The sequence below is a fragment of the Ovis canadensis genome, chromosome 14 (genome assembly GCF_042477335.2).
Source record: "Ovis canadensis isolate MfBH-ARS-UI-01 breed Bighorn chromosome 14, ARS-UI_OviCan_v2, whole genome shotgun sequence".
In the NCBI taxonomy this organism is placed as follows: Eukaryota; Metazoa; Chordata; class Mammalia; order Artiodactyla; family Bovidae; genus Ovis; species Ovis canadensis.
The window spans coordinates 59,508,612-59,520,330 of NC_091258.1; the positions used below are offsets into that span (position 1 = coordinate 59,508,612).

Genomic DNA, 11,719 nt, shown 5'->3' on the forward strand with positions numbered 1-11,719 from the left:
GATGTGCGGACGCTTTGGCACGGGTCTTGTGAGTTCTAGTTCACGTAGCTTCCCTCGGTCTCTTTCTATCTCTTCTTTCCTTCTGGGTGTCTCTGTCTCTCTCCCTCCCTCAGTTCATCTTGATTTATTTTCTTTTCTCCACCACTTTGAGAGTGTCCTTCTCTGACTCGGTGTCTTTCTCCCCATCTCTCTCCGTTAGGTGGTTACCTCTCAGTCAGCCTTTAACTCTGTCACTGTCTGTGCCTGTACACGTCTCCGTTTTTCTCTTAAATATTAATTTATTTGGCTGTACTGGGTCTTAGCTGTGGTGTGCAGGATCTTTAGTTGTGGCATATAAGCTCTAGTCCCCTGACCAGGACTCAAACCCAGGCCCCTGCATTGGGAGCGAAGAGTCTTAGTCACTGGACCACCAGGGAAGTCCCCATTGTTTTTCTCTTTCTATTCTCATCTCTCCCTCTCTCCCTCCTGATGCTCTGTCTCTCACACACACCAGGAGCTCAATAAATATTTGCTCTCAGTCAGCCTGGACTCCGCCTCTTTCTTTTATTCGTTTCTCTGTCTTTGAGTCTTCCTGTCACATATTTGAATTTTATAACCATATGCTGGTCAGCCTGCCCTCCCCACCCCAGTGTGCGCCTATACACCCACACGGGATAAGCTTCTTCTGCCTGCTGATCTCCTGCAGGAATTGGAACTGCTCGCTTTCTCTCTCTCCCCTCCATGACCCCCATCTGGTCCTTCTCCCTACACAAGACGAGGCATCTACGAGGCATCTGGGCTGAGCCCCCACAGCTCCATCTTTGACTCTAATCTAGTCTGTCTTCTTCCCTTCCGTTATTAACTCCTTGCCCTCCTCCCACGTTTCCTCTCCCAGCTGGCCTCACGCCTCCTGGGAAATGGGCTGGGTGCACAGCTGGAGGTTCTGTCTTGGGCTATCACCAGATGGTGTCCCTCAGGGCCCGGGCATGGGGCTGTCCGTTGCTGGGACCTTTAATTAGCACGAACCTTCCACCCTCCACCTTGGATGTTTTCCTTCTCTAGATGCTCCTGGGACCTCAAACTCTCCATCTTTCCATGCCTGTGGCCCCCAGAGAGCCAGGAAGGGGAAGTGATGTCAGGTGCCTGGAGAAACAGCCTTTCTACCTGCCTTCCACCCCTAAGACTCAGGAGTCCTGGCCATAAGCCCAGCCTATTTCAAAATCCAAGGGCTGAATCCCCGAAACAGAAGCCACTCAGACTCCAGAGTCCAGGTCCCTCTTTCCCAAGGACCTGGGGGTTCAGGCCTGCAGTCCTTCCCCCCTAGCCCTACACACACACACACACACACACACACACACACACACACAGGACTTAGGGCAGATGTTCACTGTCGGCTGATTTTCAAATCCTCCGGGGCCTGTGAGGGGGTGGGAGAGAGATTGGTGGTTAAATCCACTGACTCTAAGACTTAAGAGCAGATTTTCTGACCTCAGGTCATCCTTTCCCAACTGCACTCTGCTTCAGGCAGGGGCCCTAGTTGAGTCCCCAACGCCTCAGAAATTCGGGGTTCAGGCCATTAACTTATCGGTCATCAGAGGTCTGAAGGTTCTGGTCTTAGCATCCTGGGGTGGGGGGGGGGGCGGTGTCCATGTTCCTGCTATTTAGGGACACAAGAATCTGAGCTCAGAACAACGGAGTGTAGATCCCCAATCCCTACAGGTTTAAGAATGTCATACCCAGGGTCTCAGGCCCCCAGTTCCCCCTCTGTCGGCTTCGGGTTCCACCCACCTGCCCCGCCAGCTGCGCAGCGCACCGCCGGCCTGCAGCGTGGGAACGCCCCAGCTGGGCGACATGCAGCCGTCAGGACAAGCTGCGCGGTTCCCAGCCTCCCTGCCTGACTCAGCCCGGGCACCGCCGCCTCCCAGCCGTCGCCCGGCAACCACTGCTGAGTGGGGCGAGGGGGTGGTCCAGAACTGCAGGGTCCTGGGAAAGGAGGGGCGGGGGGATGCTGGATTCCTGGATCTTAGGACGAGCTCTGATTTGCAGCGGTAAAAAGGCAGGCATTGAAGGCGTTTTGAGGTGGGGAGAACTGAACTCTCTCTTCTCGAGGGTCCCAGCAGCCCCCCAGGCAAACATGGTGCCCTCTTCTTGACCCACAGGCCCAGAGGAGCCCCGGGCCCCTCCTCCCCAGGGCGCGGAAACTAGCGAGTCCCCAAGGGTTCCCATTTATAGCTGCGTTTCCACTCAGCGCGGTCCCTCCAGGACCCGGGTTGAGCAAGTTTCTTCCACTCCTTCCCCTCCCTCCTCCTCACCCCCAGCCATCCCCCAACCCCGGCAGGGTGCAGATGTCCAACCCAGACGGTACCCCCGGCTTCAACCCAGGTGTTCCAGCTCCCAGACCTTAAGGGGGCTGGAGTGTCCACCCGCTGGCAGGGACGCCGCCCTGAGTGCCCCCATTCATCCGCGTCGGGCCGCGGGAGTTTCTCAATGGGAAGAGGGCGGGTATCCCAGGGGGCGGGCCGGGGCGGGGCGAGTGGGAACCAGCCCTCCAGGGTCTCTCGGAGACCTGACGCGCCGAACTGGCAGGCGTTTCAGAGCGGCGGAGCAGACGAGGGGACCTCCAGGTCAGAGAGAGGGGAGCTTCTAGCCTGGGGCGAAGAGTCAGGAGCGGAGGGGACTCCAGGCCGGAGTGGTGGGAAGTGTGCTCCGAGAAAGGAAGTGTGCTCCGAGAAAGGAACTGGCTGGGAACCAGTGCAACAACAAGTCTGCTGGGTCTTGGGGGACACACTTAGGATGCTCGGGCCAGTACTCCTCGTCCTCTCCTTCTGCCTCAGGGGGCGTGCAGGTACCACGAGGGGCCGGCGCAGATACATACAGGGGAGGGTCGTTTGCCAGCTGTCGCTTTGCTGGGATAGATGGGGCTGAGGGTCCAGACTCCTGGGTCTGACGGAAGAGAACTCTGGGAGCCTGGGCTTCTGGGTCTGAGGGCAGAGCGGATTGGGGACTGGACTTAATCGGGAGCTCCTGACTATGCTAAGCTTGGCTCTGCTCCCTCGCCCCGCTCTCTTAGGCCTGGCACCCCACTTTCTGCAACAGCCAGAGGACCAGGTAGTTCTGTTGGGAGACGAGGCCCGGCTGCCCTGTGCCCTGGGCGCCTACCGGGGACTGGTTCAGTGGACTAAGGACGGGCTGGCTCTAGGGGGCGAAAGGGACCTTCCAGGTGAGGCTTTACTATCTCTTCTGGGAGGGGCTGGCTCCAGGGTGAGGATGCTGGGCTTGAGGTACAACTGAAATTTCTAGTTTGACATTTTCAAGTTTAGGAAATTAATGGGCTCAGGGAAACATTTGGGAGTCTTGAATTTTCAGGATCTTCTTTGGAGCTGACCCATAGGGTTTGGAAATTTTTATTTGGATTGTAAAATAGTGCATCAGTGCCAAATAGCACATAAAACATAAATGGAAGATTTGTCAAATAATTCTAAAATAGATATCCGTGTAACGACTACCCAGCCCTGTTGCCAGCTCCCCAGAAGCCCTCCTTATTATTCCCTTCTCTCGTAGCTCCCTCCCTCCCTACTACCTACAGGTAGTATCTACTCTGATTCTTATGGCAATTGTTTTCTTGCTTTTTCTCCCCCTGAATTTATCATCCCCTTAAGTTTGTAGCGACACTGGACTGGGAAGGGATTAGTCTCTCTGGCCCAGCCCCCACTTTTGGTAGTGTCTTTCCAGTGTGAGGTGCCTGGGGATGGAGGCCTGGGACCAGGAACTCAGAACCACAGTGTGACTGCCTCTGTCCCTGACCCCAGGCTGGTCCCGGTACTGGATATCAGGGAATGCAGCGAGTGGCCAGCACGACCTCCACATTAGACCCGTGGAGCTAGAGGATCAAGCATCATATGAATGTCAAGCGACACAAGCTGGCCTCCGCTCTCGACCAGCCCGACTGCATGTGCTGGGTGAGGACTCAGCCCACTTATCCCTGTGGAGCCCGGGGGAGGGGGATTCACCACCCCAGGGAGCCGGGAATATCAGAGTCTGGCGAGAACGAAGGAGATGGCAGTTAGAGCTGGGAAGATCAGGGTCTCTAGGACCCGGATCCAGCTCCGACCCCAGATCCACCCTACAGTGCCTCCAGAACCCCCCCAGGTGCTGGGCGGCCCCTCTGTGTCTCTGGTTGCTGGGGTTCCTGCGAATCTGACCTGTCGGAGCCGTGGTGATGCCCACCCTACCCCTGAGCTGCTGTGGTTTCGAGATGGGGTCCGGCTGGACGGGGCCATCTTCCGCCAGGTTAGGTCCAAGTCTCTGTGCCAGCCCTTCCTTGCTCATTCTGGGAAATTCGGGGGTCCACTCAGACCACAGGCTCATGCAGAGGAGAAGGGCATGAAAGGCAGAGATTCAAGGCTTGGGATCCTTGGTATGTACTTAAGCATAGGGACTCTAAGTCTAGACTGTGCGTGCAAGCTAAGTCACTTCAGTCGTTTCTGACTCTTTGTGACCCCATGGTCTGCCAGGCTCCTCTGTCCATGGGATTCTCTGGACAAGAATACTGGAGTGGGTTGCTATGCCCTCCTCCAGCGGATCTTTCTGACCCAGAAATCAAAGCTGCATCTCTTATGCCTCTTGCATTGGCAGGCAGGTTCTTTACCACTAGTGCCACCTGGGAAGCCCCCATAGGGCTAGACTACCTGGGTTAAATCCTGTCCCAGTCACTTGTTAGTTGATTGATCTTAACCTCTCTGCCGCTCAGTTTACTTTTCTGTACAGTGGAGTTAATAGTAGTATGCCCGTCTAGGATTACTGGAAGATTAAATAAAGGAATATTTATAAATGCCTGGAAGAGTGACTGACATTAAGTACTACCTAAAGGTAAATGAAATCATCATTATTATTCACAACCTACAGACCCCTTTGAAGGAAGGAACCATCGGGTCAGTGGAGAGCATCTTGTCTTTGACCCCTTCCAGCCATGATGATGGAGCCACCTTGGTTTGCCGGGCCCGGAGCCAGGCGCTGCCTGCAGGGAAGGACACAGCTGTCACACTAAGCCTGCAGTGTGAGTGCAATCAGACACTGGGCTTTGAGCCTGAGGTCCTTGGAGAAAGAAGAACCTGGGATCTGGATTTCAGGGCATGAGAAAGGCGGGGGCTGTGTACCTTGGTTCCCTGGGGGAATTGGGAACTGGAAGCCTAGACTGCTAGCTGAAAGGGAGAAGGGGACTGAGGATCAGACTTCTGGGGTGGAGGAGCTGAGAACTGGACTCCTAGGTCATCAGTGGAGGTGTTCCATGTCCTCGCCCACTACTAACCATTGACTTACCTCTACAGACCCCCCAGTGGTTACTCTGTCTGCAGAACCACAGACAGTGCAGGAAGGAGAGAAGGTCACTTTCCTATGCCAGGCCACAGCCCAGCCTCCTGTCACCGGCTATAGGTGAGGACCCAGGTCATTTCTCCCCAGCCTGGAGGACTAGCTTGGGGAGGACTGGGGCTAGAACCTGAGTAGGTGTGCCTGAGGAGCAAGGACAACAATAACACCCCACCATCTTCGCAGATGGGCAAAGGGGGGCTCCCCGGTGCTCGGGGCCCGCGGGCCAATGCTGGAGATAGTGGCTGACGCTTCATTCCTGACTGCACCGGTGTCCTGCGAGGTCAGCAATGCAGTGGGTAGCGCCAACCGCAGCACAGCGCTGGACGTGCAGTGTGAGCCGGGGCGGGGCCGTGGGTGTGGCCAGAGTGTGGCGAGCAGAATGGGACAGCGGCTACCATGAGGCGTGGCTGCGAAGGGCTGCTGGGGATGGTGCGCCCGATGTAGGATTTAGGCGGGATTTGGCTGTGCTGGATCAGTGCCAAAGTGGAGCAGGGGCGGGGCGAGAGTGGGATTGAGGCTTGTGGGTCGGACGTGCGCCGCCGAGTTAACTGGGGGCTTCAACCCAATGGGCCCTTGTGGGTGTCGTTTCTGAGCGTCTGCTCCGAAGACAGAAGTTACATCCCTCCCTGGTCATGTGGCCCCTCTTCGGTCTCCTCCAGTTGGGCCGATTCTACAGGCAAAGCCGAAACCCTTGTCGGTGGACGTAGGAGAAGACGCCTCCTTCAGCTGTGTCTGGCGCGGGAATCCGCTCCCACGGGTAACCTGGACCCGCCGCAGGGACGCACAGGTGAGGCCAGATCTGGGGCTTGTGGCCACGGCTGGCAGTAGGGGAGGGACTTCCCCCCAAGGTCGTGCCCTTGACGCCCCTTCCCTTTCTCAGGTGCTGGCCTCCGGGCCCACGCTGCGTCTTCCCGCGGTGGGGCCCGAGGATGCAGGCGACTACGTGTGCAGGGCCGAGCCGGGGCTCTCTGGCCAGGGCGGTGGCGCTGCGGAAGCTAGGCTGACTGTGAACGGTGAGAAAGAGGTGCTCCCTAGTGGACCCAGTGGGTTCTGGGATAAGAAGTGGGCAGAGGGGATGAGGTCTAATGGGAGTGAGAGTGGCCATGAGAAGGGGTTGGGGTGCCTGGAGATTGCAGCTGGACCTACAAAAGGCTAGCCTCAGTAGGGTTCACGTTTGTAGACAGGAGTGGGATGGTAGGTTGAGGTTAGTGGGGAGAGCGGAGGCCTGACCCCGCCAGCTTGAGAATGGGCTCTGGGGAGGGCGGGGCCTCTCCTCTGACTGGTCCACCATCTCCACACCAGCTCCCCCAGTAGTGACCGCTCTGCACTCTGCACCCGCCTTCCTGAGGGGCCCCGCCCGCCTCCAGTGTCTGGTCTTCGCTTCCCCTGCCCCAGAAGCCGTGGTAAGGAAAGTCCCCGTTCTCATGACCCATCCGGCCACACGAACCTCCTAGACAGACTCCCCAAACCGCTGTGGTTACCTCTGACTTTTCCCAGACCCTGCCCACACCTTCTCGCCCTCCCGAGTCTCCTCAGTGACCTTCCTCTTTTGTGCCCCCAGGTATGGTCTTGGGATGAGGGCTTCCTGACGGCGGGGTCACGGGGTCGGTTCCTGGTGGAGAACTTCCCAGCCCCAGAGGGCCTCGCGGGACAGGGTCCAGGCCTGATCTCTGTGCTACACATTTCGGGGACCCAGGAGTCCGACTTTCACCGGGGCTTCAACTGCACTGCCCGGAACCGATTGGGTGAGGGAGGCACCCAGGTCAGCCTGGGCCGTAGAGGTGAGATTCTGGGCCTGAAGACCCCAAATCTGAGGTTTTCAAACCCTCAAAATGCCACAGTTTCCAAACGGAAGACCCTCAAAGGCAGAGCCTTCAAACCTTGGGAGCCTCAAAACTAGGAGTCCCTTGAATCCTGAGATTCCACACCCCCAACAATAATTTAAATACAGAATCCTAAACTAAAAGACCTCTCACACTTAGGGACTCTAAAGAAGACAACCTCCAAATATAGAAAATTGCAAAGTAAAATACCTTCAAACTTTATGGCTTCCTAAAGTCAGGGAATCTAAACTTATGAAACCCCAAGTTCATGTGCTCTTAAACCCAGAGACCCCAAGCTAGGGGACTACTAAACTTGGGAATCCCCATACTTGATGACCTTTGAGCAGAGGTTCCCTTACTCAAGCCCTGTTCCCCAGTTCCTGCTCAGTCATCTGCTCAGCCTCCTCAGGAACCCCCTCCCCTTCTTCCCACAGACTTGCTGCCCACTGTGCGGATTGTGGCTGGAGTGGCCGCCGTGGCCACGACTCTCCTTATGATCATCACTGGGGTGGCCCTCTGCTGCTGGCGCCACGGCAGGGGTCAGTGTCTGAGCCCCACCCCAGACCCCCACACAGGCCCTGTACACTGGTTGCTCTGGCCTTGGGGCTTGTCCCAGTCCTGCCTCTCCAGACTCACTTTGGGCTTGGCTCCCATTCAAAGCCTGGTTCCCAGCTCAAGCTCTAACTCCATCTCCTCAGGGTCACACCCCTCACCCTCCTCGGTCAGTGGTCCCTTTGATTCCCAGCCTTCCAGCCTGATTTGCCCCAGTCCACTCTCCTCCTGCTCACTGGTCTCCACAAACCGTGACCCAGCCCCATCACTTACCTTTGCCCTCACCTCCAATGTCCCTGGCCTCAGCCTCTTTCTCCAAGCAAAAGAACCTGGTGCGAATCCCAGGGAGCAACGATGGCTCCAGTTCCAGGGGCCCTGAGGAGGAGACAGGCAGCAGCAAAGATCAGGTAGGATGTGAGGGTCCCCAGACTTGATGGTACCTCAAAACCCGAATAATAACCCAGTCCCAGTTGTGATCCCCATCCCAATTGGGCCCCCAAAACTCAAATAGAGCCCTAGTCCCAACAGTGACCCTTAGATCCAAACGTCCCTCAAATCCAAGTATGCCCCATCCCAATTATTCCCTATCCCTATCCCTAGGGCTCCTTGTTGTCCTATGTCCAGACCCTAGTTCCCAGGTGCCCTTCGCCCTTCCTCTCTGGCCTCAGATGTTCAACTGAGGGTCTCTGGGGTCTGGCATCCCCTGCAGTGTAGTCTACACTCCCTCTCACTAAGCACTATACCCTAGGGCCCCATCGTGCACACAGACCACAGTGACCTGGTTCTAGATGAGGAGGGGGCTCTGGAGACCAAGGTGAGTGCTGGGAAAAGCGGGGATCCCTTCACTGTGTCTCCAGCTCCCTCCCCACTTCTGTTCCCTCCTTTTTCATTCTGGCCCCTAGGTCCCTCTACCCACTTCTTATTTTTTAAATATTATCTATTTATTTGGTTGTGTTGGGTCTTAGTTGTGGCACGCAGGATCTTTGATCTTTGCTGCCGTATGCAGGATTTTTTTTTTAGTTGTGACATGTGAGATCTAGTTCCCTGATCAGGGATCTAACTGCATTGAAACCCTGCCTTGGCCTTCTGCATCGGGAACAGGGAGTCTTAGCCCCTGGACCAGCAGGGAAGTCCCCCTCTACCCAGTTCTTGCTGCCTCCTGGGCTGTCTCACCCACCTCCACAGTCTCAGTTGGTTTGTCTGCTGACTATGCCCACGTATCTGCCCCAGCCTTGGCTTGCATCTTGAGCCCCAGTCAAGGTTATACCCTGCCTGTGCTTTCCCCATCAGAGGCCAACATCCCACATCAGGCCTCCTAGATGCCTCTCCCCCGTTGCTTCACCCAGGCCCCTTCTGCCTACCAGGTTCCACACTAGCTTCATATTTCCCCAAACTTGTCCTTCCTTTGGGGCCCCATTTTTCGGGGGCTCCAGTGACCGCAGTTCCCAGTCCAGAGCCCTTCTCTCTCTCTCTACCTAGCAGATGCTAGTCTCTTGGCCTGAAACACTCCTTTCTTCACGTGTGCATGTATGCTAAGTCGTTTCAGTCCTGTCTGACTCCTTGTGACCCTATGGACTGCAGCCTGCCAGGCTGCTCTGTCCATGGGATTCTCCAGGCAAAAATACTGAAACGGGTTGCCATGCCCTCCTCCAAGGGATCTTCCTGACCTGCGGATCGAACCCACATCTCTTATGTCTCCTGCATTGGCAGGCAGGTTCTTTACGTCTAGCACCACTTGGGAAGCCCCCTTTCTTCACATACCTACCTAATTCTCTCCATTATTCCTCTGGTGTCAGTTCAAACATTTCTTCTTCTTTTGCTTTTAAGATTGATTGATTGATTGATTGGCTGTGGTGGGCCTTTTGTTGCTTCCGGCAGACTTTTCTCTAGTTGCAGAGAGCAGAGGCTACTCTCTAGCTGTGGTGTGTGGGCTTCCCATCTTGGTGGCTTCTTATATAGCAAAGTTCAGGCTCTAGGGCACATTGCAACACATGGGTCCAGTAGTTGTGGAGCACAGGCTTGGATGCTTCATGACTCGTGGGATCTTCCTGGACCAGGGATCAAACCAGTGTCCCTTGCACTGACTGGTGGATTCTTAACCAATGGACCACCAGGAAAGCCCTCAAACACTTTTTGTGCTGGAAAACTTTTGCTTCTCTCCTCTTAGCCCCAATCATTCTGTTTCACCTGTCACAGCTATGACCACTGTGATCTAGGCTTCCCCACCGCAGTCTGAAGGTTCTCCCATCACTGTTCCAGTCACTCTGCCCGAATTTCCTCCATCGCATCCCTGACCCTTCCTGGTTCTGTCTGGTGACTCATCATTTCTCCTTTGACCTGCGATCTCCATGAAGATGGGACTAGGTCTATTCTAGAGAGAGATGTCTCCAGCAGCAGCACAGGGCATGACATAGAATCAAAGCCTCTGGGCTGTTGAGCAAATGTAAGAATGGATGTCTTGATTGATCTCCATTTCTCTCTCTTGTTCCCTCTGCATCTCCTTCCATACCACCATCCCTTGGCAGGCCTCTGTCTCTGCCTTTCTCTGTCCATCTCTTTCTGTCTTTTCATCTCTTGTTACTGTTTTTGTGCCTCTTTGCCCTTCTATATGTCTCTGGATTCTCTGCCTCTCCTCCTTCTATCTTTTTGTCTCTCCCTAGGTACGGTTCTTTCTCAATGTCTCTCTCTAGTCACTTACCGTCACCCGTGTATACCCTCACACACCTTACCAAGTCCCATTTTGTCCCCTCAGGACCCAACCAATGGTTACTACAAGGTCCGAGGAGTCAGTGTGAGCCTGAGCCTTGGAGAAGCCCCTGGAGGAGGTCTCTTCCTACCACCCTCCTCCCCTCTTGGACCTCCAGGAACCCCTACCTTCTATGACTTCAATCCACATCTGGGCATGGTCCCCCCCTGCAGACTATATAGAGCCCGAGCAGGCTATCTGACCACACCTCATCCTCGAGCTTTTACCAGCTACATCAAACCCACATCCTTTGGACCCCCAGATCTGGCCCCCAGCACTCCCCCCTTCCCATATGCTGCCTTCCCCACACCCAGCCACCCACGTCTCCAGACTCATGTGTGATATCTCTCCCGCTGAAGAGTCTTGGGATCTTCAACTAGCATAATGGATTGTCCTGATTTCTGAGTAACCAGAACAAACTGGCTATGGAACAAACCCTTCCAAAACTGAACCTTGAGGGGAGGGAAAGATCATTGCAGTTGCCTGGGTCATTGCAAGAAAGCCGCTGGGCTTGCCTCTTCCTCTGTATAAAAGAGATTCAAGAGGGCAGATGGGCCCTTTGCAGAGGGATGGGGACAGGGGTTATGGGAGTTAGGGACAGAGAAGGAAATTGCTTCCAAACACTGAAAGAGGAGATTTCAAGATGGCCACTCACATTAAGAAGAAAGGCAACATAAAGCAGATCAAGATACAGGATCTGCCCTTGCTATCCCCGAGGGATACTTTGCTTCACCCATGGAATTGCTGCCAAAATGGCCATTCAGTCCCTGGGAATCCAAGATGGCCACCATCTTGATTCTGTCTACCTTCCTTAAAGGCCCTGGAAGAACCGGACCCAAGAAGTAAGGACAGGGTGAGGGCTGTTGTGGTGGGAAGGGGGGAAGGAGTGGTGTTGGAATCTGGGAATGAGAATATTTATGTTCAATTAAAAAAAAAAGTTGCAAAGTGAATATCTTAGAAATCCCCTGGCATTATTACTGTCAAGAAAGGGGTCCATTGAATCTGCCCCAAGGCCCTTCTTCTTACCCTAGACTACGAAGTGGCTGTAGAAAAAAAACATGAGCCACCCCGCAGCCCTTTACTATCCACTGAGCACTCGTGCTGCAGTCGTGGGGTTGTAAAGAGTCAGACACGACTGAGTGACTGAACTGAAGTGAGCACTCTAAGCTCTTTTAAGATACATCTGGACAAACAAACTTATGCAGATGCATGCACATGACAGGATTGCCCCAGCCTGCTTGGGGAAGAC

The 11,719-nt window shown here is 55.0% G+C and overlaps 1 protein-coding gene across 2 annotated transcripts; it reads left to right on the plus strand.

Annotated features, from left to right (window-relative positions):
• Positions 1-2,545: 2,545 nt before the first annotated feature.
• Positions 2,546-11,420, plus strand: KIRREL2 (kirre like nephrin family adhesion molecule 2). 2 transcript variants are annotated; one of them, XM_069550392.1, is made up of 15 exons: positions 2,546-2,824; positions 3,050-3,199; positions 3,789-3,938; positions 4,109-4,269; positions 4,885-5,035; positions 5,307-5,412; positions 5,533-5,681; positions 6,009-6,136; positions 6,230-6,362; positions 6,652-6,752; positions 6,911-7,130; positions 7,607-7,711; positions 8,031-8,131; positions 8,473-8,538; positions 10,477-11,420. In XM_069550392.1, exons 1-15 carry the CDS (start codon positions 2,773-2,775, stop codon positions 10,810-10,812), a joined length of 2,109 nt encoding a protein of 702 aa, XP_069406493.1. In that variant the 5' UTR covers positions 2,546-2,772; the 3' UTR covers positions 10,813-11,420. The 2 variants fall into 2 exon arrangements, with proteins under 2 accessions (XP_069406493.1, XP_069406494.1); XM_069550393.1 differs by lacking the exon at positions 3,050-3,199.
• Positions 11,421-11,719: the final 299 nt, after the last annotated feature.

Excerpts from the sequence above, each read along its gene's own strand:
- KIRREL2 (XM_069550392.1), top strand. The coding sequence starts at position 2,773 with ATGCTCGGGCCAGTACTCCTCGTCCTCTCCTTCTGCCTCAGGGGGCGT. Across the intron at positions 5,413-5,532 it reads CCTCCTGTCACCGGCTATAG|ATGGGCAAAGGGGGGCTCCC; the intron begins GTGAGGACCCAG and ends CCATCTTCGCAG. Across the intron at positions 7,131-7,606 it reads GGTCAGCCTGGGCCGTAGAG|ACTTGCTGCCCACTGTGCGG; the intron begins GTGAGATTCTGG and ends TTCTTCCCACAG.